Source organism: Oncorhynchus mykiss, chromosome 21, assembly GCF_013265735.2.
Source record: "Oncorhynchus mykiss isolate Arlee chromosome 21, USDA_OmykA_1.1, whole genome shotgun sequence".
In the NCBI taxonomy this organism is placed as follows: Eukaryota; Metazoa; Chordata; class Actinopteri; order Salmoniformes; family Salmonidae; genus Oncorhynchus; species Oncorhynchus mykiss.
Window position 1 is genome coordinate 26,285,374 of NC_048585.1, and position 26,343 is coordinate 26,311,716.

Consider the following 26,343-nt stretch of genomic DNA (forward strand, 5'->3'; position numbering starts at 1 on the left):
CGGGAGGAATATAATACATACACCAGGTCCAGATCCCCGTTATTAGCTGGAGATGGAAATGTAGATTTCACGGAAAGAGATCAGGATGTCTTGTGAGGATCAGGCGACAAGTGGCTATCCTGACCTTGCCTTCCGTCCTGCTAGCTAACATTGAATCACTGGAAAATAAATGGGACGAACTGAAAGCATGTTTATCCTACCAATGGGATATTTAAACTGTAATATCTTATGTTTCACCGAATCGTGGCTGAACGACAACATTAAGAACATACAGTTGGTCGGTTATATACTCTATCGGCAGGACAGAACAGCGCCCTCTTGTAAGACATGGGTCATTTATGTATGCAACAGCTGGTGCACTATGCATTTATGTAAACAACAGCTGGTCCATGACAGCTAAGGAAGTCTTGAGGTTTTGCTTGCCTGAGGTAGTGTGGTCTACAGCTTATCATGAGATACACTATCCTACCTAGAGTTTTCATCTGTATTTTTCGTAGCTGTCTACATAGCACCACAGACCGATGCTGGCACGAAAACCGCACTCAATGAGCTGTATACCGCCATAAGCAAACAGAAAAACTCTCATCCAGAGGGGAAACAATTATTTGGCCGATTAATCGGTATCTGCTTTTTTGGTCCTCCAATAATCGGTATCGGGCGTTGAAAAATCATAATTGGTCGACCTCTAAACTCTAATGAACCTGTCCTCTGCAGCAGAGGCGGTCCTCATGAGAGCCAGTTTTGTCATAGTGCTTGATGGTTTTAGCGACTGCACTTGAAGAAACTTTCAAAGTTCTTGACATTTTCCAGATTGACTGACCTTCATGTCTTGAAGTACTGGACTGTCATTTCTCTTTTGCTTATTTGAGCTGTTCTTGCCATAATAAGGACATGGTATTTTACCAAATAGGGCTTCTGTATACCACCCCTACCTTGTCACAACACAACTGATTGGCTCAAACACATTAAGAAGGGAAGAAATCCCACAAATGAACTTTTAACAAGGCACACCTGTTAATTAATTGAAATGCATTCCAGGTGACTGACTACCTTATGAAGCTGGTTAAGAGAATGTGAAGAGTTTGCAAAACTGTCATCAAGGCGAAGGGTGGCTACTTTGAATAATCTCATCTGAAATATATTTTCATTTGTTTAACACTTTTTTTGGTTACTAAATGATTCCATGTGTTATTTCATAGTTTTGATGTCTTCACTATTATTCTACAATGTAGAAAATAGTACAAATAAAGAAAAACCCTTGAATGAGTCGTTTTTTTGCCAGTCTTGGTGTTCTCTGGCAAATGCCAAACGTCCTGCACGGTGTTGTGCTGTAAGCACAACCCCCACCTGTGGACGTCGGGCCCTCATACCACCCTCATGGAGTCTGTTTCTGACCGTTTGAGCAGACACATGCACATTTGTGGCCTGCTGGAGGTCATTTTGCAGGGCTCTGGCAGTGCTCCTCCTTGCACAAAGGCGGAGGTGGCGATCCTGCTGCTGGGTTGTTGCCCTCCTACGGCCTCCTCCACGTCTCCTGATGTACTGGCCTGTCTCCTGGTAGCGCCTCCATGCTCTGGACTCTACGCTGACAGACACATCAAACCTTCTTGCCACAGCTCGCATTGATGTGCCATCCTGGATGAGCTGCACTACCTGAGCCACTTGTGCGGGTTGTAGACTCCGTCTCATGCTACCACTAGAGTGAAAGCACCGCCAGCATTCAAAAGTGACCAAAACATCAGCCAGGAAGCATAGGAACTGAGAAGTGGTCTGTGGTCACCACCTGCAGAACCACTCCTTTATTGAGGGTGTCTTGCTAATTGCCCATAATTTCCACCTGTTGTCTATTCCATTTGCACAACAGCATGTGAAATTTATTGTCAATCAGTGTTGCTTCCTAAGTGGACAGTTTGATTTCACAGAAGTGTGATTGACTTGGAGTTACATTGTGTTGTTTAAGTGTTCCCTTTATTTTTTTTGAGCAGTGTATATAAACTCAATATTAGGAAGGTGTTCTTAATGTTTTGTACACTCAGTGTATGTGATGTTATACAATGTAAGCAAGGTTTTAAATGATTATGTTTTAGATATAATATTTTACTGTTTGGGCTTCTTATGGTCAATTTGCATTCTTCAAATGATTTGTAATTGCTCTGGCCCCCTGAGCAACTGCTCAAGAAAAAATCGACCTGCGGCTGAATCTAGTTGATGATCCCTGCTGTACTGTGTGAGTGAGTGCAACCACTAGAGAGAGGGTGAGTTAGAGAATGAGATGGAATGAGCGAAAGGGAGGGAGAAAGAGGTTGCGTTTTCTCCCTGTGCTGCTGATACAAGATTCTGGACTCTGTCCAATGGGAACAGCTAATCTAGTAACTCTATATCTACGCTGCAGGGTGGCAGAGAGGGATCTGCTCCAGTTACTGAAGGTGGGACCAGCAGCATATGTTTTTTCATTGTTGGATATAAAAGACTGCCCAATGCGCACACACACATTGGAGGACAGCTGTGGCTTCCTTGGCCCTCAGTTCTTCTCATATTTCCTTGCCAGCTCAGCTCATGCTGCTGAGCTGAGGTAAATAGTTAAATAAAGGTTAAATGAAAACATTTTAAAAAATGCAGCAGGAAAGAGTGAGTGTGTGTGTGTCACTCCCTACAGCAGCAGACAACCTTGGTCTCAGCAACCCAATCCTCCACAGCCTGCCCATTTTCCTAGCCTGTCTGCCCAAGGACAGTGATGCCCTGAGGGGCAGACACAGGCATACTCAGCCCCAGCCACATGACCAGGCCTGTGTCTCGCACAGGATAGAGTTGTTGGAATGGTAACATAGCATGTTAATATCATAGCCTTATTGGCATTACTGCATTCAATACTGTCAAACGGTGTGTGTGTGTGTTTGTGTGTGTGGACCACAAGTGTGGCTGATAAGATAAATGGAGAATGTTCTGTTGGAAAATCCTATTTGTGAACTCCGAACACACTCTTCCCCTCCTGCTCACTCTGTTTTTCTCTCTCACTCTTCTGCTCTCTCTGTTTTTACCTCCCTTTCAATTTAAAGTACTAAAGGGAAAATAAATAAACATAAATATGGGTTTTATTTACAATGGTGTTTGTTCTTCACTGGTTTCCCTTTTCTTGTGGCAACAAGTCACACATCTTGCTGCTGTGATGGCACACTTGTATTTCACCCAATAGATATGGGAGTGTATCAAAATCGTTTTTTCCCCCGAATTCTTTGTAGATCTGTGTAATCTGAGGGAAATATGTGTCTCTAATATGGTCATACATATGGCAGGAGGTTAGGAAGTGCAGCTCAGTGTCGACCTCATTTTGTGGGCAGTGTGCACATAGCCTGTCTTCTCTTGAGAGCCAGGTCTGCCTACGGCGGCCTTTCTCAATAGCAAGGCTATGCTCGCTGAGTCTGTACATAGTCAAAGCTTTCCTTAAGTTTTGGTCAGTCACAGTGGTCAGGTATTCTGCCACTGTGTTCTCTCTGTTTTTATGGCCAAATAGCATTCTAGTTTGCTATGTTTTTTTGTTAATGCTTTCCCCTCTCTCGCTTGCCCCCCCCCCCCCCCCCCCCCCCCTCCAGCAGGTTTTTTGTGCTTAAACAGATGCGCCCACACGTCAACACACCTTTTTTACTATCCTTGTGGAGACCGAACAGTTGATTCCCATCCAAAATCCTATTTTCCCTAACCTTAACTCTACACCTAATCCTTAACCCCTAACGTAACCCTAAACCTAACCCCTAAGCCTAGAATGAGCTTTTTCCTTATGGGGACTGGTGGAATGTCCCCACAACGATAGTAAAACTAAAAACACATGCGCGTGCACACACACCTACACACACACACTCCATTAACTAAATTTGTTTTAATGAGATCAACTCCAGCCGAGAAGAGAACCAGGTCATACCCGTGCAACACACACCCACACCCACGCTTAAACCTGACATCAAAGCGTCCCTGCCTTCGCCCAGCTAGGTACATGGTGGGTGTTAGGGCATGTGGGGGGCAAAAGGTGGGGGAGACTAATCTTTCATCCCCTAACACACACACACACACACACACTGTGTTTCATCGATTTTCATTGGTAGATTAGTGGTTGACTGGGGGTGGGGGGGAGGGTGCTGCTGTATGCGTTGGCCTGGGGCATATTTGAGGGCACAGATAGAAATGTCATTAGAGATGATGTGATTCCTCACTCTTCATGACAGAGAGGCATGTCTGTTCTACACTATATATTTGTATCTGATCGTTCTTTGACGTTGTGCCCTACTGGCTGGCATCTGTACACCTGGAGGTGATTTGAGCCTATAAGCTTAGTCTGTACATGGTGAGTGTATGTGCACTTGGGCTCATTGAGTGAATGATTCCATCAGGAATGACAGAGGAATCTTAAGGATGACCAAGATGTGTGTCTAGACAGACAGATGGTGTCTCAAGTGTATGCAGTTGAGCTAATGATCTCAGAGGGAGTGAAAGCGAAAGGTACAGTACATGACCAAAAGTATGTGGACATCTGCTCGTCAAACATCTTATTCCAAAATCCTGGGCGTTAATATGGAGTGGGTTCACCCGTTTTGCTGCTGTTACAGCGTCCACTGTTCTGGGAAGGCTTACCACTAGATGTTGGAACATTGCTGCAGGGTCTTGCTTCCGTTCAGCCACAAGCATTAGTGAGGTCGGGCACTGATGTTGAGCGATTAGGCCTGGCTCGCAGTCTTTTCAGCACCTCGGCGGTCCCGTTCTGTGAGCTTGTGTGGCCTACCACTTCGCGGCTGAGCCGTTGTTGCTTCACAATAACAGCACTTACAGTTGACCGGGGTATCTCTAGCAGGGCAGAAATTTGATTATCTGACTTGTTGTAAACGTGGCATCCTATGACTGTGCGACGTTGAAAGTCACTGAGCTCTTCAGTACGGGCCATTCTACTGCCAATGTTTGTCTATGGAGTTTGCATGGCTGTGTGCTCAATTTTATACACCTGTCAGCAACGGGTATGCCTCAAATAGCCTAATCCACTAACTTGAAGGCGTGTCTACATAGTTTTGTGTATATAGTGTAGATGGCTGGAGAGATGAATATCTAGATATTCTTGGTCCTCTTCTTGTCTGTCTGATGTGAGGTTAGTGCTGTGTTAGGATGTTTTCATGCTGTAGTGGATAACTGTATCCCACGTGTGAGACACACACACACACACCGCACCCTTCACTGCTAGCTGGCAGTGTGTTATCGCTGTGTCCAGTACGGGATGGTGTGAGGGGTTTATAGGAGGGAGGGGGTCCCACTCTCGAGGGGAGTCACCGCGGCAACACAATGGGCAGGGAAACTGGCCTGAGGCAGAGAGAACAAGGTGTTTCCTATGACCTGGCTTACTGCTGTGTCAGCATGCGTGCGCACACACACACACTGATACACACATACTGATACACATTAACACACACACTGATACCCAAACCATACACTGATACACACACCATACATACACACATGCACACACACACACTATATTCTACATGCATTCATGCATATTTATCATACGCACATAAATCATACACTAGCATATCTGCACAACACATTATTAATTGATACACTTACACACATACAGTAGATCCTACACAAAATGGATGCACACACAACACAGCCATACCATCGGACCAGGCAGGTATTTGTGTTGCCATGAAATGTGGCCAGTTCTCCCAGTTTGCTGGCCTTTTCACCTCCCATCACACTCAGCCAGACAGCCTGCCTCGGCCAATCACTGCAGCCGCTGGACTAGGTCTGTCACTGCAGCCCACCAATCACATCATACTACACAACCACATGACGACCACTGCTGTTACTTAGGGTGTGGCCAGTCTGAGGACACTGATGGGGAGGGTGTGTGTGTGTGTGTGTGTGTGTGACTGCTAGTCCTATATTTAGCTGGTACTGTGGATTTGAAGTTGACCTCTGTGTTGCACCTCTCATTATGTCATTTTAGCCACAGTAGATGGTCTTGACAAATTATTGATGTGTGTCTGCTTCTGCATCTGTGTGGGTATGTATGTATGTATGTATAAGCGTGTGTGCATTTTGCTTGCAATTAAGGAAAGCAGTATTCATGTTTGGATGTTAAAGTAATGTTTAGTTTGTGCTTTATGAAGGCCCTAGGTGAGTGCTGAGGGGAGGTGTGGTGACTTCAGTTTTCCTCTACTCATCATAAATATTAGATTAAAAGGAGGCGTAGTTTATTTATGAACGGTGCTATTTTAGCACATCCGTGTGTTCTCCGCCTCTCATGCTTACTCCTGCAGCTTAAGGATTGGGCTTCTCACGGTCTGTGTCCAGGTGTTGGTAGCATGTACACTACCAGTCCACACAGGGTTAAAAACATCATCACGACAACACAACGCACTTACTCCAGCCCAACTGTGCCGATCTCAACATAAGGAAGCTAACGTGTCGCTATGTGAGCAACATTGGACTAGAAGTGACTAGCGAGACAATTACAAGTTACTTGTTTACGCCTGGCCACCTAAAATGTGTGTGGGTCCAGTGCTGACCTTTTCCCTCTGTGCCCTGCCAGTCCAGCCAACCCTGAGGAGTGTGTGATGGAGAAGATGAAGAGGTTTAAGCGGCGCCTGTCCCTGACGCTGCGCTCCAGCCACACCATAGACGAGTCTCTGTCTGAACTGGCCGAGCAGATGACCATCGAGGACGGCGGCAACAAGGACAATGGTCAGTAGCATGCGCGTGCGTGTGTGTGTGTGTGTGTGAGAGAGAGTATTCGAGATTGTATTAGTAAACAAACAGAGCACACACGCTCCAGTGCTCTGTGCCAGTCCCAGTGATAAGAGACTGATGATGTTACTATTCTGAAGTGACTCTTGACTGAATGCCAGTAGAGAAGGATACAGCCAGCCAGTGGACACACACACTAGTGCCCTTTGGTCACCCCGAGGATACAGTTGAAATGTTTGATGTAGCTGGCAGCCAGCAGTATCCTTTCTTGCCATCTGAAATGATTTAATTTGATGGCTAATGAGAGTTTAAAGAGATGGTGTGCCAATGGCCAGAGGGAGACCGAGAGAACAGGGTGAGAGACATGGAGAGGGAGAAAGAGGGGAAATTGACACACAGGGAAAGCGAGCAGCAGTGTGAATGATCGTGTTCTGGAGAGTAGCTCTTTATGTCCTTATGTAACAACAGAAGCAGCCTGGTGGGATGAAACACGTACTGGGAAAATAAACACAACGCAGGGGGACGGCAGGTGATGCTGCCACACTGTTTGTGGAAAAGACATCACACAGAAAAGGAAACCACTCACATGTAAACAAACAGACATGTTGGGCTGTTGAAGTATAAAGCTAAAATCCTCTGGCCTACTTTAGGTTGCGTAAGTGTTATTTTCTACTGTTTTTATATAAAACAAGGAAGCACTCTGTTTACTGAATTCTGCTCGACAGAAGACTGAACAGTATATGAACTTCTTGTTTTATAATGACTGATTCATTGGTAGAATTCGTGATTGATTAATTGGTAGAATGTGTGATTGATTCACTGGTAGAATGCGTGATGAATCGGATGGATGGATAGATGGGCCAATTGATTGACATATTGACTAATTGATTGACATATTGTTTCTCCTTGCAGAGCCAATCGTGCGTAATGGGCGACCGCCCTCCTCCCACAGTATGCACTCGTTCCTGCACCAGTACACCGGCTCCTTCAAGAAGCCCCCCCTCCGCAGGCCACACAGTGTCATCGGAGGAAGCCTGGGTTCGTTCATGACCTTCCCCAGCAATGGCAGCCGCCTTGGTGAGTTAAACAGAGAGAGAAACAAACAAACTCGGAGATGCACAAGCACGTATACACTAACGGCACACATGCTTGCACACGCACACACACACTCATTCAAACATGCAGGCATATTTACTAATGACACACCCACTAGCAGCACCACTATAAGCAGCCTGTTCTCCTTCATGGCCATGCCACCCAGCTGCCAAGGTGAGTTGCCGTGGAGACGGGCATGCTCGTGCCTGTGCGCCAGGAAGTGACTGAGAAAGAGCAGATGGCGACAGAGGACAAACAGGAAGTGAGTCATAGCCCCTGAGAGTTCTGTCCTGACACGGTCATGGTGTGACTTTTCATCACACACAACACCAGACTCGTCTGTCTCCGTCTCTATCTCCAACCTTCCTCGCAATTAAGTGCGTTTTGTACGACTCGACCTTTCTCATTCTACACTGTGTTTGTGCAGGTGTATATTTGCGTCTAAAAATGTGATGTTTGTGTGCGTATGTGATTCATTCATTTGTGTGTGTCTGAGGACAAACATCTTCCCCGCATGTTCTCTGAACCGTCACCATGACGATAGCTGTTCCTTGCTGTTCTCTGGTCTCCAGGGTGAGCCAACTATTATGGTCCGCGGTCTCGTCGATAAGTTTTCACGAAGAGCTTCTCCTCAGACTGAACTCTGTCCCAGTTAGAGTTACATGAGTTTGGGGATTTTGGGGGGGAACAGACAACCAGGCAAGTCTATCTGGGACAAGATGGAACTAGATTAAAACACACTGTCACACTATGTTAAATGCCTGGTTAGCTCAAACAACAGAGTGGGAGAGAGCGAGGGAGAAATAGGGCCAAGGAGAGGACAGCGAGTGGAGTTGGAAAGAAAGGAGGGGTATTTGGTAGGCAGAGCAGAAGATAGACGGCCAGAGAGAGAAGCAGAAAGGAGGAGGGGGGGGGGTGTGTGACAGTAGTGTGCTGGATGATATGATGACAGGCTGCTGGGTTGGAGGTGTTGACACTGATGACGGAGAGAATATGTGCCAGCACACTTAGATACAGCTACTCATTAAGTGTGTGTGTGTGTGTCTAAATGCATATATGTTTCGTGTGTGTGTTCACTAGTCCACCCCCCCCCCCCCACTACGCACCATGTTCTACACCAGAGGCAGTAGTTTTGGTTTTATGACCCTGGAGGAAGCAGGGTTGGTTAGTGTTTCATCTTTGGCCTGTGGGGTGAGAAGGGGAAGGGGTGAGAGCGGGACTGCAGGATGATGAAAGAAGGGAATTTGAGAGAGAAGGTGAGGTTGTAGGATCAGAACCAGGCCATAAACTAACTGTTGACAGAATGAGAGAAAGCACTCCTCTCTGTAATGTCTAACTTATTCTCTCCTATTCTTACTAAAACAGCAGACTACTGACTCAGTTTGACACAAGCTATAGCAAGTCCTTGCCATGTTTATTTTATCACAAGTGTCATTTGCCAGGCAAAATGTTGAAATTGAGCAAGTTCAGCTTCTGAACTCTAACTCTTCCTCCCTCTTTCTCCTCTTCCTCTCCTCCAAAGACATCGTCCATGAGAACCTGAAGATGGGCTCAGACGGGGAGAGTGACCAGGCGTCTGGGACGTCGTCCGACGAGGTGCAGTCGCCCACCGGGGTGTGTCTGAGGAACAGGGTGCAACGACGCATCTCCATGGAGGTACACCAGCACAGCTGGCTGGGTGGGAAGTATGAGCCGGTTCAGGCCACGAACAGTTAGACTGACTGACTAATGGAATGTTGTCATGAGACAGTAATCTGTGGCACGCTTGGCCTCTGACTGCTGACATTCCAGACGATCCCCTGCCACATAGCTGGTCAACAATCCTGAGAGGAACCTCGGGACAGGGAGTGGGATGGAGACCGAGAGAGCAACTGCTCCACTTAGCTCAGCGAGAACCCGGGATTTAAAGGGGGACTGCCTTTAAAAAGCAACGAATCCCTTTTTGAAAATGTACTGATGTGGCATCAGTCTGAATCAAATAGTTGTTCTAGTGTCTCAACATTTACTGCGAAGTGTAAATAGGATCATTTTGGTCAAAAAGGTAGTCTCATCCGTGCGTCACAACGGTAAATGAAGGTTGCATTTTTTAATTGGATGATGTCCATTTGCCCACTAACATGGGGTGAACAGCTGCGGTGATCGCTCTCTATCCAATAGCATAAAGAGTGACAGACCTGCCCAGCAGCTCCCACTTTGTTTACATAAGACAATGCCTCGTGCATTTTTTTTTACTTGAAAAATACTGCCCCAAACACATTGGTTGTATGTCAAATTGCCTAACTAAAACATCCACGGCAACAACTTTAATTCTATTTAATTACAGATTTCTTGAGTTGTCTTGGATTCATTCTGGGGATTTTGAGGAAGTGAAATTCTGAGTCTAGTGTCTCATGAGGGACAAACACCTCCAATACTGAAATCCTGTTTTTCTTATAAGCAACAGAAAAACACTAGTATGTTCAGTCACTCTTTAAGGCCGGGGATGTTTTTCCTTTCATCTCTGTGACTCGTTTTTGTTTTTTTTCTGTATGGATAAGCTGTGTTATTTTTTTCTATTTTCTATGTGAGTGAATGCTGTGAAGTATGACCTTAGTTTCTGGTGTCCCGTGGACTAGAACCTATTATATGGATAATAGATTTAGTGCTTGTCTCACTGGTTCTGTTTACTGAGTTCCTATAGAATCACTGGTAGGAATGCTGTTTCCTCAGCCTGGTGACATTCTGCCACCTGGTGGTCAGTCTGGAGAAATGTAAGCAGTACTTTACCTAAATATCAGTATTAGGTTATTGCATGCGCACACAGGGATTGACCTATTTCTCCTTGATGCCAAGCGTTTATCATATTAGTATGAGCGGAGACATGAGGTGCTTGACCTTTTTAGATGGGAATCATCAGACATCTGAATAATCTCTCTCTCTCTTCACACACACACACACGTCATCTCGGTTACTACATCTAACCAGATTCACACAAACACACTCATGTGGGTACATATCATTCTGCCCATTAGTTCCCTTTGAAGCGGAGTGTTGATGGGGTTAGTAGGCTGTAACAATACACTAATTCATATCACTATCTATTGAGAGAACATGATGCTCTCGTTTCATCTACTTCTACGGGCGAGAGATGGCAGGCGGTATACAAGTGTGTTACATGATATCCATGGTGTGTGTGTGTGTGTGTGTGTGTGTGTGTCAAGATGCTTGTTTGCTTATCTCTGTTGTTTTTGCTTTCTCTTCTTCAATAACGATTGTTTTCATGTATGGATAATTTTTCTAGAAGCGCCTCTATTCTTCTGTCTCTCTTTTAGGGGTGAGTGGGAGGAGAGGAGAGTCATTTCTAGGACAAAGTGTGTGGGTGTAATCATGGAGATGGCTACATGTTCCACACAGACAGACGCAGTATTTGATAGGACACATGATATATGTGATGTGTATGTTACGTCTCTAACCCGTGTGTGTGTGTAGGACCTGAACAAGCGTCTGTCTCTGCCTGCTGACATCCGTATCCCTGACGGTTACCTGGAGAAGCTGCAGCTGAGCAGCCCTACCTTCGACCAGCCCCTCAGCCGACTCTCACGCAGGGCCTCCCTGGTACGTGTGTGTGTGAGAGAGCGATTGAAGGAATATAACATTATTACCCGACAGCGTTCAGGTACCGCCCTCCTTTCTGGTTGTCTCCATGGCAACAGGCATGAGGTTGAATTGGACTGTCTCTGTATGTAATCTTGTTCAGTGAATGAAGGTATTCTGTACAAATGTCATTCAACACAGGAAAAAAAAGACCTAAACAACATGGAAGATGATATCTTTATTTCTGTTTTTCAGTCGGAGATTGGTTTTGGGAAGCTGGAGACCTACATCAAACTGGACAAACTGGGAGAGGTCAGAGAACACACAAACACTCCTATAAACTCAGAAAACATGTTTTTCACGAGGTTCCCGAAAGTGATTTAGTTTTGACTCCGGTCATAACCAGTTTGTTTTTTCTATAGGGGACCTATGCTACAGTATTTAAGGGGCGCAGTAAGCTGACTGACAACCTGGTGGCGCTAAAGGAGATCAGGCTGGAGCACGAAGAGGGAGCACCCTGCACCGCCATCAGAGAAGGTGAGTCTATACCTCTCTTCCTTTCCTCCTCTATCACGTTATCCCCCCTTCTCTTCCTCTCCCTCATCCTCCCATTACTGATTTCAATGCCACATTGTCTTTTTTTGTCTTTCTCATTTACTATTGTTCCTCCTCTTTGTCAATGTATTACCCCTTCTCTCACTCTCTCCCTCATCCCTCTCTTTCCTTCTCTCCCTCATCCCTCTCTTTCCTTCTCTCCCTCATCCCTCTCTTTCCTTCTCTCCCTCATCCCTCTCTTTCCTTCTCTGCAGTGTCGTTACTGAAGGACCTGAAACATGCCAACATCGTGACCTTACATGACATCGTCCACACAGACAAGAGCCTGACGCTGGTCTTCGAGTACCTGGTGAGAATCACTTACTACCTGACTCTGCTCACACTGCATGCCGGTCATTGTAGTCAAAAATCTGCCCTAATTATCTGAGGAGTTTCTAGTCCTAAGTAGGCTGTTGTACATGTTCTTCCTGTCTTGTCTGACTGACTGCTGACCTCATTTCCTGTGCAGGATAAAGACTTGAAGCAGTACATGGATGACTGTGGGAACATCATGAGTATGCACAACGTCAAGGTGAGTATGACCAAGGCGAATGACCTAGCACTCACTGTACTGTAAGTCACTAGATAAAAACCCTTGCATCATAGTGGTTAACATTGCATGTGTTTGTGCCGTTCTAGATCTTCTTGTTCCAGATTTTGCGGGGGTTGGCTTACTGCCACAAGCGGAAGGTTCTCCACAGAGACCTAAAGCCCCAGAACCTGCTCATCAACGAGAGAGGGGAACTCAAACTGGCTGACTTTGGTCTGGCGCGGGCTAAGTCTGTCCCCACTAAGACGTACTCCAACGAGGTGGTGACTCTGTGGTACCGGCCTCCTGACGTCCTGCTAGGCTCCTCTGAGTACTCCACACAGATTGACATGTGGTAAGAACACTACACCTGACGTTCTGCTAGCCTCCTCCGAGTACTCCACACAGATTGACATGTGGTAAGAACACTACACCTGACGTTCTGCTAGGCTCCTCCGAGTACTCCACACAGATTGACATGTGGTAAGAACACTACATCCTAACAAGTTACGCCAAGGGTAAGAAAATACTACCCTGGAGGTCCGGAGTACTGCTGGTTTTCTCTTCTACCTGATAATTAGTCCCTTATTCGAGGGGAAGAATAAAATCAATAAAAAAGCAATGGAACTGGCTTCGAGGTCCAGATTTGAGGCCCTTACACCCTAGGAACTACAGCCACGTCATTCATGAATGAATTTTACACATATAAACTTTGAGTAAGAGCTATACATCCTAACCCCTTCATCCTACTCCCTAGCCTCTATTTTTGATGTGTGTGTATGTGTGTGTGATTTTCTCTCTCTGTTGTGTAGGGGTGTGGGGTGTATATTTTATGAGATGGCTGCAGGTCGGCCCCTGTTTCCTGGCTCCACCGTAGAGGACGAGCTCCACCTCATATTCAGACTGCTGGGTGAGGACAGAGTACAGCCTGATTTGGATGTTACAGCCTAACTAACCCACTGACCTAGCGCCACCTAGTGTCTGCTACAGGGACGAACACACTAACACACAACCACAGAACTCTCTAAATAAGCAGGAGAGTCCTCAGACATGCTGCTGCTGATGGGGACATTATTTGAGCGTTAGCTAAACGTTGATCGAGCGTATTCTAAAGACTCCTCTCTCTCTCTTTCTCCAGGCACGCCATCAGAGGACAGCTGGCCAGGGATCTCTGGCGTCGACGAGTTCAAATCCTACAACTTCCCCAAATACAAACCTCAGCCCTTCATCAACCATGCACCCAGGTAGCTTGTGTGCGCGCGCGCGTCCATGAGTGTGTATGTGTGAGAGCGCACGTTTCTGTGTGGGTGTGTGAATGCGTATCCGTGAGTGTGTTTAGTCAGTGCAGGAGGCAGGAAATCCTGTGGAACTTTAGTGAAGCAACTGTTCACTTCCTTCCTCTGAAGTTCCCATCAGTCATCACCGACTGACAGTAAACCCTGTGATTCTCGCTCTCCTTTTCAGGTTGGACACAGAAGGCATTGAACTGGTGTTATCGTTTCTGAAAGTGAGTTTGTCCGTCTACATTTCCCACACACTGTGTAACCTACGCAGTTATACTCTGAACCACTGGCATGCAGTACTGATAAAATAACAACAGGGGGTGCAGTAGTCACTTCTGCCCTACTGATTCTGTTTTGTTGTTGCTGTACTGTCAGAGTGTTAACTGTTGGTCTCCCTCCTCTCCAGTACGAGTCCAAGAGGAGGATCTCAGCAGATGAAGCTATGAAGCAGGCCTACTTCAAGAGCCTAGGGGCACGGGTCCACACACTGCATGAGAGTGAGTCTCTAAACTTTGGGATGGTCTAGTCCTCTGAATGGCCTGGAGATACTCGCACATAATTACAAATCTCTCTCCGCTCTCTTTCTCGCTCAGGTGTATCAATATTCACTCTGAAGGATATCCAACTGCAGAGAGACCCTGGCTATCGGAACTCCTCAAACCTAGAGTCAGGTGTGTATAAAACAAACACACACACACACACACACACCTCTTCTTACCTAGAGCTTTATAACTGTTATGACATACATGGAACACTCTCTCTCTTTTTTTAATTCTCTCCAGGCAACAGCAAGAACAGAAGACAGAGCATGCTCTTCTAGACTTTCTGCTCCTGGGTGGAGCTCTTTCCTGTTGCTATAGTAACGGACTCTCGCTTGAGATGAGACTGAATGGGACAGAGCCCCCTCCTCCCTCTCGCATGAGCCCCTCACCCCTCACCCCCCCAATAGAGCGAGTGAGTCTGGAGTTGATTGGGGAGGGAGAGATGATCTACGTTTATTTATTTGAAGATATGGAAAGGGGGGTGGGGGGGTATATTTTGCTGCTATACTACTACTGTCTGTATTTAACACGCAGTTTGTGTATATGATGATGTGAACTCCGACACCATGCACAACCGACCAGTCGCTAAGGTTACTATTGTTATTGTAAATGATGAATTATGGTTATGATTCCACTGATGATCTCGATGTTGTTTATCATAGCTGTTACCTTTGCTGTTTTGCATGTCGTTGTGTTCAGAGACTGAATGCCTTTTTAGCATTTTTTTCCTCAAGTACTTTCTCAAGCTTCCTCTGATGGTGGTGTTTGACTGAAATGAGACCAGACCGGTCCAAACTGGGAGAGAGGGACTGGACTGGGAGTGTCTGGTCCTCAACTGGAAATCTTTCCTCTGAACCGAAGCAATTCCCAGCCTCCCTCTCATTCTCCTTGACCTAGAACATTCCAGAACATTTCAGGGGCCAGACGGGGCTTTAGGAAGGGGTTGAGGTGGGGCCCAGTCATTGGGAGAGCACAACAACCCTCAGAGCCAACGAATGGGACCACAGCAGAAGGTAGAGTTTGACTCCCCAGGACATTTCCGGTCTCCCTCTCCGGTTGTCATGGCAACAGGGAAGCAATGATTAGGGAGGAGAGAAACACAGGAGCGCCGTGACCTCCCACAGGAACTCATCAGTCCCCCTCCTTCTCCCCTAGATGGTCTTGACCCCAGTTCTTGTATGCAAGATCTTCATTTTCTCTTGCCTTTTGAAGGTCTACAATACTGGTTGTTTTTGTGCATCAATAACCTGTAAGCAGTTTCTAGTTTTTTTTTTAATGGCTCTCTACTCTGTAGCTGGCCATGGGAGTGGGGTTGTACCATGATGACTGGTGTTTAAAATGGCTGACTTGATTTGACAGTATTAAGAGATTTTTGTTTTCTATGTTTGACCTCTCCTTGTGAATACAGTGTCAGTGTGGCATGTCAAGGGGCAGAAGCTCCGCCTCTCAAAGGAGAAAACATTTTGTTTCATAGTCTACATTGGACCTCGAGTTTCTTTTTTCAGCGTTTGTACACATTTCAAATAGACTTAACAAGCCGCGGTGTGTGTCTTCAGCCGACAGTGATGTATATTAATATTGTAATACTGTACTTTTTCAAGTTTAAAACTGATCTGAGCTTACCTGAGGGTGTGTGTGCGCGCCAGACATATGGAGCTCCTGCTGTGGTGTAAACTCAACCTCTCTGGAACACTGACAGTTGTCCTGTAATTATTTATTTCTCATAACCATCACAGTAAAATGAGTCTGTTTGATAAGTACACTTGTCCTTGTCTTTATTGTGGTTTTCTTGAATAGCATTCAATGCTTCATGTTTTATTTAAAACCGTATGTAAGACATTTTTTACTGGACTCTGACAGCAAATCATTGAGAATACATTTGTATCAATTCCTTTATAAAAAAAAAATAAAGCTGTTACAAATAAGCTTTTGTTCAATATTGAACTGGAATTTCGTCAAAAAAAAAGAGTTTTAAAGCTTGAAAATAAAACATTTACATAACACTCTTACATTTGAGAAGGCACAGCCGGTACAAGGTAATAATGCATATAAAGTGTAATACAATACCATAGAAAAACACTTAGCCAGAACAATACAACCAGGTTCACAGCCTCAATGAACATATCAACCAATATACAATGATACAAACATTTATAACCATATGCCAGGCATTTGATAAAGGGCTGACAAGGTCCAATGCATGGGACAGCATTCTGGCATTGAGAAGTGGATAAATATGGGATAGAAAATATTTTCAAGATGGATGAGATCCAAACTAAACAGAAGAAAGCTGACAAAATATTTTTCAACTAAGCTAAAGAAAATGTATCTTCAAGTCAATGATATTGACGCAGTTAAAGACTGATCCAGTAGGTTTGCAGCAGTGTCCTGATATTTACTGGCTTAACCTGACTTGGCCTCGAGTCCTGCTGTGTCGGGGTCCAGGATTTGAAATTGCGTGGACTGGGCATATTTGTTCTGGTCGGGCCTGATTTAAGCCTGTTTTGGTCCAGTCCAGTAGGGTATGGTACTGTCCTCCAGGATGATCAGGACTTGTGTGGGCTGTGGGAGAGCAGTAGGGGGGAGGAGGTGTCCAGGCTGGACAGGGGGACTGGGATGGGCCCATTCAGGAGGGTGGGGAACTACAGACAGATGGACAAAGGACAAGAGATCCACTGTCAGATAGGAAATACCACACAATAATAATAATATACTGAGGGAAAGTACATTCATCTATATCCCTATTCTAGTGTTATACATGTGTACTACTACTACAAATAACTTTATTTTGAAAGAACTCCAGCCCTAACTCTGGAGAGGTTGACTGGGTTTAAGAATTCCCTAAAATGGTGGCTGAGGTATTTTAACGCCCATCCCTCCTGACGATGGGAGGAGAGGCACTTCCTGTTGTGAGAGGGCTGATGGGAGTGGGTGGGGCTCCTGACCACCCCCCCTCCCAAGCAGGAAGCTGCCCCCCCACTCCTCGTCTACACCAGAAAGGAAACATCTGTAGCTTATTTTGAAACCCATGCACACAGTGAATCACACACATACACAAACTTAAGTATAATCACAGCGAACCGCTCACACACACAAAACTAAATAGCGACTGTTGTTGTTGAGAAAATGAGGCTGTTTGGGGGAAATCTGTCTTAGCAAAGGTTGCAAAATTCAGGGAACTTTCCAAATAAAATCTGGTTTTCCAGAAGTCCTGGATGGAGGATTGCGGATTTACTGCTTATTCCCTCCTGGTTCCGGGACCCTCCAACCGGGATTTCGGGAAACAAGGGATTTTTATTAAACGTTCCCGGAATTTTGCAACCCCAGTTTTAGCTCAAACTTCTACCTCAGACTGTCAGAATTCACTATCCCTCCTTTGTTTACCAGTTAGAGTGGAGCCCTTTCCCTCTCAGCTCAGTACGAACAAGCATAAATACTATACTGTCCTCCCCCTTTCTGTCACCCATCCCACAACTTTCCCCTCTGTCCCTCCCTCTCTCCTCCCTTCCATCAGTCTTCACTCCATGTGGTGTCACTCTTTCTTTCCTTTCTCCTCTCTCTTTATTCTCTTTTAGAGTTTGTGTGTGTGTGTGTGTCTCTTACCTGGAACAGGGGTCCATGGCCCTGAAGGCGAGCGGGGCTCAGGGGTCCTACGGGACTCAGGCTGCTCCAGAAATGGATACTGGACAGCAGGGGACTGGGGGTGAGGATGAGACCTGAGGGAGTCTAGAGGGGGAGAACAAAGAGTTTATGGAGAACGGGAGAGAGATTTCAATTTGTTCAATGTTCTGTTGGTGTTTTTCTCAGTGATCTGTAAAATGAGCTAGCGGAGTATGAACACACAACACAGAGATGTACTTTCTCACTGTGGTTATTCAGTCCTGCTGTGCTGCCACTGTTTGTTTTAGTAAAACACCGGAACCAGGAGGGGAGAGAGAGCTTCATACCCTGCTTTTTGGAGGGGGGGGGGGTAGAGAGAGAATCTCTCTCTATCCGTGGTATTACAACAACTCTTACCTCACGCCGGCAATTCAAGAGCTTTAGAAACATATGGCTTCACTTACAGACCTCCCCACCCTCCCTTCTCTCCTTCTCCCCTCCCTTATTTTACCTCTCTCCCACCCTCCCTTCTCTCCTTCTCCCCTCCCTTCTTTTAGCTCTCTCCTCCTTACTAGTCTCGCTCCCCACCCACTCCCTCTTTTCCGCTTACCTCTTTCCCTCATTTCCTCTCTCAGTCTCTCTTCAATAACTCTTTCTTACCTCCCTCCCTCTACTCTCCTCTCCCTACCCTGCCTGTTTCAGGGTAAGGACAGACAGTTCCAGAGAGACTCAGAGATAAGTCAAGATAAGTCATGTATTTTCCCCAAATGTCATTACACACATAAATCAGCACGCACACACAGAGGGTGAGGGTGGAGCGAGTGTATGCGTTTGTGTTCAGGGCTAACCTGGGAAAAGATTGTGAGTGAGGGTGGTACTGACCTGTGCAGTGAAGAAGGCTGGTGTTAGGGACCCTGAGGGCAGTGCAGGGCTGTTGAGGGCGATAGAGCCGATGTCATTGGCTGTCAGGAGTAGGGAGGGTGCGGATATCTCCAGGCCTTTAGGCTTCCTGGTTTTTGGCGGGACGCTATTGGCTAAGCCCCTCTTCTCTGGCATGGGTGTGGCCTGTCCACGATCTCTGTGACCAGATGATAGGTTAAGGGGTTGAGCGCTCTGCTCTGATTCGTCAGTCTCAGGGGCGGGGCTCCGTGCCCTCCAGAGTGTGTGTGTGGGGCTGTGTGATGGGGAGGAGGAGCAGGACGAGGAGTGGGCTAGCCTTGTGGAAGGTTTGGATGAATAGTAGCCCTCATTGGAGGAAGGGAGCGGGGATGACGGCAGAGACACCACCGGCAGTGCCCCGCCCTTATGGCTGCGGTTCTGAACAAAGCGAATCACCGTGCCACTGTCGTCATGGTGATCATGTCGAGGCTCCACCTTGATTGGTCGGAGTAAATCAGGGGGACGGAGGAGGTCCTGGGGATGCTGGAGGGAGCTGACGGTAAAGGAGGAGTAGAGGCCTGAGTGGAGGTACTCGTTCCTCCCTGGGGGGCCACCCCTCACCCCCTCCTCATCCCCCTCCCCCTCTGACAGGGCCCCACCAGCCTCATCACACACCCGCACCCCCATCTCCACCGCCGCGGGGTCCATCTTCAGGATCTCCGGGAAGGACACAAATTTGTACACAAACTTCTGGCCAATCACCTTCTTGATGATGTTCTGGAGGAGGAAGAGGGGAGGAGAAGTTGAAGCATCATATGTTATACAGTAATAACAGTGTAATGTTAACATGCATGCCACGATATATGGTGGTTTGACCTGTAGAATTGGTACAGACATGTTCATGCTGTGTAGAGATATTTGGTATTTATTAAGATCCTCATTATCTGCTGCAAACGCACCAGCTACTCTTCCTGGGGTCCACATGACATAATACATAGTACAGAACATTATTAGTCAAGGACTGAAATACATAGCCTACATATCAGTATATACACACAATATCTAGGTCTAAAACATAATACAGTGCAAATCACAATACAATATATCTCTATATATATATATATAATGGCTGTCTTGTCACAGTCCCCTTTGTGCAGGTGTTACTTATCTGTTTTTTTTATGTGTTTATTGCTAGTTTGAGTTACCTGTGGTGGCAGAGAGTTCCATCTAGTCATGGCTCTATTTAATACTGTGCGTTTCCCAGCCTCTGTTCTGGACCTGGGGACTGTGAAGAGACCTCTGGTTGCATGTCTTGTGTTGTACTGAACTGTCTGCTTGAACAGACAGTTCAGTACCTTCAACATATCAATACCTTGCATAAAGACCAATAGTGATGCAGTCAATCTCTCAATACATGCTGCCTTGTTCTGGACCAACTACAATTGACCTATGTCCTTATTTGCCGCTCATGACCACACAGCTGGGCAGTAGTCCAGATGCGACAAAACTAGGGCCTGTAGGACACGTTTGGTCGACTGAGAAGGCAGAGCAATGCCCTATCATGGACAGACCTCTTCCCATTTTAGCAACCATTGAGTCTATGTTTTGACCATGACAGCTTGCTATCTAGGGTTACACACAGCAGTTTAGTCCCTTCAAGTTGCTCAATAGCCACATTACGCAATAATAGAACTAAATGAGGTTGAGCAAATGATTTGTCCCAAAAAATTATGCTTTTTGTTTTTGAGATATTTAGCAACAGCCTATTGCTAGTTACCCTTTCTAAAACTGACTGTAGCTCTATGTTAAGTGTTTCAATTATTTATTTGACTGTTGTAGCTGACGTGTATGCTGTTGAATCGTCAGCATACATAGACACACAGGCTTTAGTCAAGGTCAGTGGAAGATCATTTGTAAAAATAGAAAACAATAATGGGCTTAGCTGGCTGCCCTGTGGTATACCACACTCAACTGAATTTGCATGAGAGGCTTCCATTAGCAAAAACCCTCTGTGTTATATTAGATAGGTAACTCTCAATCCATAATAAGGCAGAGGATGCAAATAATACCTAGGTTTTTTCAGCAATAGGTTATGATCAATGACATTAAAAGCTGCACTGAAGTCTAACAAAACAGCTCCCCCAATCTTCTTACTATCAACTACTTTCAGCCAAGCATCAGTCATTTGTGTCAATGCCAAGCATGTTGAGTGTCCATCAGTATAAGCATGCTGAAAGTCTGTTGTTAATTGGTTTTCTGTAAAATAACTTTATATTTGATCAAATGTTTGCTAAGCACTTGTAACAAGCTGATTGGTCAGCTGTTTGAACCATTAAAGGGTGCTCTGCTATTCTTGGGTAGCGGAATGACCTTTGCCTCCCTCATTGTCTGAGGGCACACGCTGTCTTCTAGGCTTAAATTGAAGATGTGGCAAACGAGTCACAATGTATTCCGCTACCAACCTCAGCAATTTACCATCCACGTTGTCTCTACCAGGTTTGTCCTTATTTATAGATAGCAACCATTTTTTTCACCCTTCCATACCCACTTTGTGGAACTCAAAACTACAGTTCTTGTCTTTCATTATTTGTCCATTATGCATGAATAGGAAGACTCAGCATTTGGTGTTTGCATGTCATACCTAAGTTTGCTAATCTTGTCAACAACAACAAATATGAAAAGTGGTTGTCAATATCAAAGGGTTTTGTGATGAACAAGCCATCTGCCTTAATGAAGGATGAAGCCGAGTTTGCTTTTTGCATCAAATTTCATTAACTTTAACTCCTGAGCTTTTTACTATCATTCTTCATACAATTTATCTTAGTTCCATAGTATAGTTTATTCATGTTGTTTAGTTACATGATTTCTCAACTCACTGTATGTTTGTGAAGGGTTTATACAATGTTGGTGTACCTTGTCATCCGTAACAGCAGGTGTGTGTTTGGTGTTAGTGTAGTGCCAATGTGATCTATGGGAGTTGTACCTTGTCTACTGTACCAGCAGGTGTGTGTTAGTGTAGTGCCAATGTAATCTATGGAAGTTGTACCTTGTCATCTGTAACAGCAGGTGTGTGTTTGGTGTTAGTGTAGTGCCAATGTAATCTATGGGAGTTGTACCTTGTCATCTGTACCAGCAGGTGTGTGTTTGGTGTTAGTGTAGTGCCAATGTAATCTATGGGAGTTGTACCTTGTCATCTGTACCAGCAGATGTGTGTTAGTGTAGTGCCAATGTAATCTATGGAAGTTGTACCTTGTCATCTGTACCAGCAGATGTGTGTTAGTGTAGTGCCAATGTAATCTATGGGAGGTGTACCTTGTCATAGTAATAACGCAGGGCGCGGCTCAGCTTGTCATAGTTCATGTTGGTCTTGTTCTTCCTCAGGCCCCACAGCTTGGCCACCTCTTCTGACTTGAGCAGTTTAAACTCCCCGTCGTTAGACGTCCAGCAGATCAGGTGCTTGTGGCTCTGGTCCAATAACAGCTGCAGCAGGAACTGCCACAACGTGATGGCACTCTCCATGACTGGAGAGAGGGAGGGGGAGGGGGGGGCATATCATTGTCACTTACACTGCATGTAAATCGACAAACACACAGATTCTAACCCTCAAGTACAACAAGTACAAAAGCCTCCCCCATGTCCCGCCCCCAACCAAGAAGGCATTTCCTGCACCATAAAAATCCTACCCATAAAGACAGAAAACACACCAACAACACATTTAGATCATCACTACAGACACTGGAGTCACAGTATTATGCTACTCCTGGCATTGTGTGCCAGATCCGGTGCCAACCAATGTACTGTCTTTAAACATATGTATGCCTATGGGGCCAAGTGCCAGCCAGCGACATCATACTTCTCATATTACAATATGTTGAAGTGGGGAATAAAAGCCATTACTGCATATGTAATGAGACACACCAGTGACTGTGTAAAACTTTCACTCGCTGGAGCGCTTGGCTGGCTGCCCAAATGATAAGAAGACGGGTCAACACAGCAGCTCTTTGTGAATGAGGGGCTGCCTGGCAGCTTTAGTACATCAGACAAGTCAGAGAAGCTTGTCCACTCAAACTCTATGCCACTCCACTAACACGCATGCACACTCGGTCACTTCCACTCACTCACACGCTGTGCTTTGTGCCTGTGCGCTTCTTAGTAGTAATTATGTTTAATTATAGGTCAAAATAAAGAGTTCAAGTGTGTGTGATTGTGTCAGAGTTCAGGGACTTGGTGCTGCCAACTATGGCCAAATGGGTGGAGCGAGGGATGTTTCCGTGGTGACGAGAGGATGTGGTCAGTGCCCCTCTGCGAAGACAGGCCACAGCCCAACGACACTATTTACCTTGACTTCACTGCCTGTCTCTCTCACACTCCACACAGACAACTTTCTGTGCACCTCTCTCTCTCTCCATCTAACTCTCTCACACACACATATTCCCCAGACACAAGCTTGTCCGTTTGAAAAAAACGAACAGAGTATCCTGCTTTCCCTCCTCCTCCATCCCCCTCTCCACCAGTGGGAGAGAGACCATCTAGTAGAGGAAAAAGGTGAACACCCCCTCTGACTCTGTTTCCTGAGGAGGTCTCGTGTGTGTGTGTGTGTGTGTGTGTGTGTGTGTGTGTGTGTGTGTGTGTGTGTGTGTGTGTGTGTGTGTGATGGGAGACCATAAAGCTGTCTAAATGAGGACTTCCTCTCATTCTGCTACAGGGCGTCTTCCCAGGGAAAGACCAGTCCCAACTCAAAGGTAGGAATTCCTGTCACCGGGAACCATCGGAAACACAGGGACCTCACAGTTGGGACAAATGGACGGGTTTCCTCCTCGCCTCGCTCTGGTACGGCAACACAGACCACCCATTTCCTATTCCACAACAACATTTGGAGAATGCATTGCATACATGTATGTACTCTGGGTCTCCCCCAGGACATGCTGTGGCATGATGTATGATGGATTTAGTCTTTGATGTTCCATAGTGACAAGGGTTAACTAGCCAAGCTCAGACACAAAGCAGCAGGATCTGTTCATTTGGGGATATAGTTAGCAATAGTAAGGAAACATGCAACTCTGCATTGCCTGATAAACACTGGATTGGTGCAACTAAAAATATGGTTACAATAGATTTACATATGTTTTATTGCAGCATTGAATATGTCCATGTTATTTATGTGTACTGTATGGGATGATAGGCCCACAGCCCAGTGTCTCCCCTCCTGGACCGGTAGCTACACACACACACACTACATGCAGCTTCTGGTAGGGATTATTTATTTTGTTGATGGGGAGTTTCTAGTATCTTATAATAGTGTTATGACACAGAGACAGAAATCATACAGCTGGTCCTCTGGACAGGCTTCTCCAGTATCTAACAACGATACTACGCGCTCCTGTCGCTAGCACGTACTGTTCAACCACCAGTGATATCATTAGACATCATAGGCTATATAATGCCTCGGGTCGGTGTATCGTACCAAACGCCGCATATAGACACTCTAAAGTCTCAAAAATGTATGGGTTATCACGGGTGGACCGCCGGGCTCGGGTCTGTGCAGAATCATCGGTGTTGGAGAGCCTGGAACACTCAAACGGTTCTTTGTTTGCCCCATGACTCATTTTCAAGATGTTGTCTGCTGCCAGTTTCAATCCGGAAGCGCATGGCAATTAGTCTGTTGAGTCCAGACAAACCAGAAAGTCTACTATAGTTTTTAAAGGGCCATGAGCATTTTCACACCAACAGCTACTTTGAATTGCCAAATGCATCCCAATAAACAAGAAATTGCGAGAGAAAAGCAGACTAGAGCACCATGACAGACCCGAGCGATTTGCGTTTGACATCCAATGTGTGAATAACGGAGTGGCCCAATGTTAGCAAACATCAAAACGAAAATAAATGTAACTTTTTAATTGCGTACTTATATGAATAGAAGGAAACACATACTTTTTACGCAAATGTATACATGTGTTCCAAGATTGTTATTGCCCGATTTGTTACGCTACCAGCATCTATCGACTGTTGTCCCCTAAATTTCAAGTTCATTGTGATGACCGAGTTATATCATATCTCCAAACTATATTTTCTGGTACAGAGTTTACTTCTAAGTCATCATCACTCAAACTCAGTGACTATCCTGGTTAAATAAAGTGAATATTAATATCATAGAGAAGCATGCCTCCACATACCCTGGTGTTAGACGTCTACTTTCCTCCCGTATATGTTTTTAAAGAGAATTCCGTATAATGCGCTGGTTTTCCATGCTGATGCCGTCTGGGCTGCGGCGCTCGAGAATGTAAGGGGATCCGGAGGTTTTTTCTCCTTCTTCAGAGCAGGAAGTCGGAGCGCGCAGACATAGAGCCGGCTCACTTCCTCTCGCGCATTATTCCCCAGGCTCTCGTCCGTCTGTGTAAACACGCTTTTCCTCCTCTCTGCGACCGCTTGCGCGCGCACACACAGTAATATTGTAATTCTGACTACTTGCGGGCCCAACTGACGTCACTTTCTTGGCAAGCACCTGGAGGCGTTTGTGTTCCTTCCTCCACACGCACATACAGTCTGAGTGCTCTCTGTGTGTGTGTGTGTGTGTGTGTGTGAAATCTCCTTGACATCTAATTATGGAAAGAAATTGGGCTAGTTGTTACATTCAATTTTAAAAAGTAGGCTATTCTTAAAATCAGCCGCATCACACACAGACAAACGTGGGTACACACTTTCATTCTCACAGGCTTCACTTCAGGTCAAAACGGGAGAAGAGGAGCCCTTTAATCGTTCCACATGTTTCAGTCCAATATTCCATTCACAGCGCTTTAAAGGGCATTTTCCCCGAAGTTCATGGTAAATGCTGGAGATGTCGGTACAATCGGAAATTACCATTAAATGTCAAGCGCACTATACCGTGGATCTTACACGGGTCGGATTGAATCCTGGCCTTAGTGGAATGTGGTGATGTGATTATGTTTGTGTGCATTAGTGTTGTTGTGTGTCAATGAGAAAATGCAATAAGTAGGCTCATGTGTGCACGTTTGTGTGTGTGTGTATCCACTTTTCCGGTTTGCTGCATGTGTTTCCTCTCACTGACAGGAAACTGTGCCTCACAAAACACATGCAGTCACGTAGGTCAGTAGCCTACACACGGCCGGCGTTATGTGCGGGCCTTAGGGGCCTGGGACGCCCTACCGTAGTCTACCTCCTTGTACAAATACAATATTGAAATATTAATAATAATTTATTTAACCGAGACGCGCCCCGACAGAAAGTTGCATCAATCTCAGATAAAGCATCGGAGCAAGAGAAACAGCTCCCCATGTCATATTATTTCTGTCCAGACAGCATCAGAAACATGGACTACATATATGCCTCCTGTCGACAATGCTTCGGTTGAAATTTGCATAAAGTAGAGGAGAACTAAACTTGTTCTACCGCTCCTCTAGCAGGGTTCTCGCTGCTCACCTTCCCACAATCCCCTGCACATTTATCTGTGTCCTCGTCGAAAATGAATGGGGGCAGGACTCCTGCCGAATTCGTTGCTGGTGAA

At 45.7% G+C, this 26,343-nt stretch overlaps 2 protein-coding genes across 5 annotated transcripts in view; one reads left to right on the plus strand and one right to left on the minus strand.

Annotated features, from left to right (window-relative positions):
* Positions 1 to 16,102, plus strand: part of LOC110500147 (cyclin-dependent kinase 17) — a 35,334-nt gene extending 19,232 nt beyond the window's left edge. For all 3 annotated transcript variants that reach the window (XM_036957469.1, XM_021577334.2, XM_036957468.1), the window contains 15 exons: positions 6,572 to 6,723; positions 7,639 to 7,803; positions 9,344 to 9,477; positions 11,290 to 11,415; positions 11,650 to 11,706; positions 11,817 to 11,931; positions 12,204 to 12,298; positions 12,458 to 12,520; positions 12,628 to 12,872; positions 13,330 to 13,427; positions 13,656 to 13,761; positions 13,982 to 14,024; positions 14,207 to 14,297; positions 14,394 to 14,471; positions 14,583 to 16,102. In XM_036957469.1, the coding sequence (XP_036813364.1) occupies positions 6,597 to 6,723; positions 7,639 to 7,803; positions 9,344 to 9,477; positions 11,290 to 11,415; positions 11,650 to 11,706; positions 11,817 to 11,931; positions 12,204 to 12,298; positions 12,458 to 12,520; positions 12,628 to 12,872; positions 13,330 to 13,427; positions 13,656 to 13,761; positions 13,982 to 14,024; positions 14,207 to 14,297; positions 14,394 to 14,471; positions 14,583 to 14,620 (1,581 nt within the window). In that variant the 5' untranslated portion in view covers positions 6,572 to 6,596 and the 3' untranslated portion in view covers positions 14,621 to 16,102. The remainder of the gene's footprint in view (positions 1 to 6,571; positions 6,724 to 7,638; positions 7,804 to 9,343; positions 9,478 to 11,289; positions 11,416 to 11,649; positions 11,707 to 11,816; positions 11,932 to 12,203; positions 12,299 to 12,457; positions 12,521 to 12,627; positions 12,873 to 13,329; positions 13,428 to 13,655; positions 13,762 to 13,981; positions 14,025 to 14,206; positions 14,298 to 14,393; positions 14,472 to 14,582) is intronic.
* LOC110500148 (ETS domain-containing protein Elk-3) lies at positions 16,101 to 25,267 on the minus strand. Of its 2 annotated transcripts, none has more exons than XM_036957470.1 (5): positions 24,995 to 25,267; positions 22,134 to 22,342; positions 18,825 to 19,598; positions 17,946 to 18,068; positions 16,101 to 16,984 (listed from the first exon to the last, which is right to left on the minus strand). In XM_036957470.1, the coding sequence occupies exons 2-5, from the start codon at positions 22,338 to 22,340 to the stop codon at positions 16,889 to 16,891; spliced, it is 1,200 nt and encodes a 399-aa protein (XP_036813365.1). In that variant the 5' UTR covers positions 22,341 to 22,342; positions 24,995 to 25,267; the 3' UTR covers positions 16,101 to 16,888. The 2 variants fall into 2 exon arrangements, with proteins under 2 accessions (XP_036813365.1, XP_036813366.1); XM_036957471.1 differs by lacking the exon at positions 24,995 to 25,267 and adding an exon at positions 20,027 to 20,106 and having other exon boundaries at positions 22,134 to 22,270.
* Between the last annotated feature and the right edge of the window lie 1,076 nt (positions 25,268 to 26,343).

Coding starts and splice junctions, on each gene's coding strand:
- LOC110500148 (XM_036957470.1), bottom strand. CDS start 22,340: ATGGAGAGTGCCATCACGTTGTGGCAGTTCCTGCTGCAGCTGTTATTG. Junction 18,069..18,824: donor CAGCCTTCTTCACTGCACAG/GTCAGTACCACC, acceptor CTCCCCCTCTAG/ACTCCCTCAGGTCTCATCCT. Junction 16,985..17,945: donor GCCATGGACCCCTGTTCCAG/GTAAGAGACACA, acceptor ATCTGTCTGTAG/TTCCCCACCCTCCTGAATGG.